Source organism: Echinops telfairi, unplaced genomic scaffold, assembly GCF_000313985.2.
Source record: "Echinops telfairi isolate 266 unplaced genomic scaffold, ASM31398v2 ScPeMD7_4;HRSCAF=17, whole genome shotgun sequence".
NCBI classification, from domain to species: domain Eukaryota; kingdom Metazoa; phylum Chordata; class Mammalia; order Afrosoricida; family Tenrecidae; genus Echinops; species Echinops telfairi.
The window spans coordinates 4,746,006-4,748,288 of NW_022103900.1; the positions used below are offsets into that span (position 1 = coordinate 4,746,006).

General features: G+C 42.2%; 1 protein-coding gene across 1 annotated transcript in view; it reads right to left on the reverse strand.

Annotated features, from left to right (window-relative positions):
* Window positions 1–516: 516 nt before the first annotated feature.
* PHOSPHO2 (phosphatase, orphan 2) overlaps window positions 517–2,283 on the reverse strand; it is a 9,629-nt gene continuing 7,862 nt past the window's right edge. Inside the window, exon 2 of the mRNA XM_004703758.2 lies at window positions 517–1,381. Within this exon, the coding sequence (XP_004703815.1) occupies window positions 630–1,355 (726 nt within the window). The 5' untranslated portion in view covers window positions 1,356–1,381 and the 3' untranslated portion in view covers window positions 517–629. The remainder of the gene's footprint in view (window positions 1,382–2,283) is intronic.

A 2,283-nucleotide genomic window follows, 5' to 3' on the forward strand; every position in this document is an offset into this window, starting at 1 on the left:
GTCACTGGTCATCCCCTCAGAGAAGGGGCACAAGGAAGGGATGAGTCAAACAGGGCGCAGTAAAGCACTGATGAAACACACACTATTCCTCTGGTTGCTTGAGGCTTCCTCACCTCCCACTGCCTTGACCCCAGTCCTGCCTTTCACTGAGGGCTACACAGGAGCATGTACACAGGTACGCTAAGAGCTAGGAACCTGGGAACCGGAATGGGAGTAGCAATACCAGGAGGGAAAGGGGAAGGTAGGGAAAAGAGGGGAGGCAGGAGGAACTGATCACAATGATCAATACAGACCCTCCCCAGGGACGAATGACAGAAACCGTGAGGGAGACAGCAGTTGGTAAAAGATATGTAAATAATAATTTATAATTTATCAAGGGGTCACGAGGGTGGGAGGGGGGTTGGGAGGGAAAAAACGGTGTGCTGATACCAATGGCTCAAATAGAAAGATGTCTAGAAAATGATGGCTACATCGTACAAATATGCTCGATACAATTGATGTATGGATTGTTATAAGAGCTAGAAGAGTCCCCAATAAAATGATCTTAAAAAAAAGTCACTGGCATTTGGGGTTGTTCATTTTAGGCCACCGAGCCTAATCTTAACTGAGACAATGCAATTGTTGAGATATTATTCTTTTATTAGAAATTGTAAATGAGAAATTATCTCAACACCCGAAGACCACAGGACCACGGAGGATTCCACAGGCTCAAGATTTTGAGGCATTTGGGAGAGTATTTTCTGCAAAGCATATCCTTTCCGTGGCATGGCAACATCATTCTTCTTTAAAAACGTTACTGGACAGAAATCATTTGCCCCATCACCTATGTAAACAATGTGTGTATAACTCACTCCCTGTTGTAGCTGGTTGTCTACAAAATCTACCAAAACGACTTTTTTGCAAAGATTCTTTGGGCACCTACTACAAGAATGAGTGTGATAATTTTCCACCGTGAGATGGCCATTGGAACCAAAGGCTGCTGGATTTGTAAACACTTTATCAAACACACTGTGAAAATTGGCAGCTTTTAAAATCCAATCTATGAAGACTGAGTTGGAATCTGAAATAATGATACAGTCAAACTTCTCCTTTTTGTTCCTTATAAAGTTGAGAAGTTCCACCATCCCTGGTGTGAAAGGCATCGAGGTCATTGCTCGTTTCATCTCTTCTTCTCTTACGCCTCTGTCTCCCAAATACTTGAAGACTCGGCCCATAAATTCTGTCCAATACCCTTTCTGATACGAGTTCTTCAGCTCCACAGGGAGCTGTTTCTCCGGAGCACACTGCACAATCCAGGTGTCACTATTGTCGTCTATGACTGTATTGTCAAAGTCAAAAACCAGCAAGATCTTCATGGTTCTGGAAACAGATTTGGTTTACCCTACAAAAGAAGGAGGTTATTTCCTAAATGTACTCTGGCTGACACATTTAGCTTCTATACTTATTTAACAAATATTACTGAGTGTTAACCATGAAGTAGCAACAAGCTAAAATGACCAAATGTTTCAATATCACCAAGTAAATACTTTTTCCTAAGGAACTAAGTTTAGGCCAAGTGGAATAAGTCAGACACAAAAGGACAAACATTCTATGATCTCATTTAAGTAAAATATCGAGAATGAGGCAAATGTTTATTGATGGTTAAAGTAGGAGGAAATGGGAAGTTCTTTTTTAAAGGCTATTGAGTTTCTATATGGGGTGATGAGAAAGTTTTAGAAATGGCGGTGATAGTGGTAGCACAACATTGTGACTATAACTAATGTCATTGAATCATTTTAATCATTTAAAATGGTTAAAATGATTTTGTTGTTCTGAGAGGGCCTCAGAGTGTTTGTGGAAAAACTGCATTATCTTTCCATTCCATTACCTTTTTGAACCCCCCTTGTACATCTTAACACAATCAAGAAAAACAAAACATAGCACTGAAGCACAGGTATTCTCTGGTGTATAACAATACAAAGGAGTGCCCCCCAAACCCAGAATTGCCCTGGGGGCATGGAGCTTTCACAGTGCACATTTCTCCCCCACCCCCCACTCCTGGCTAGGCGAGCATCAAGAGACTCACTCCAAGTTAGTGCACCCAGTGGCATCTCCTTGGAAGGGTCAGCGGTCCATTTTTGGGTAAAAGTAGTTTGGATCCTTGCACTGCAAATGGCAAATCCGGCTGCCCCTGACTGGCTTCCAAGGATTTAAATGCAGAAACTCACTTTGCATAGAAGCAATGCAATACCTTGCAGAGGGGTCTCGGGGAGGAGATGAGCCAGTCAGGGTGCGATGTAACAA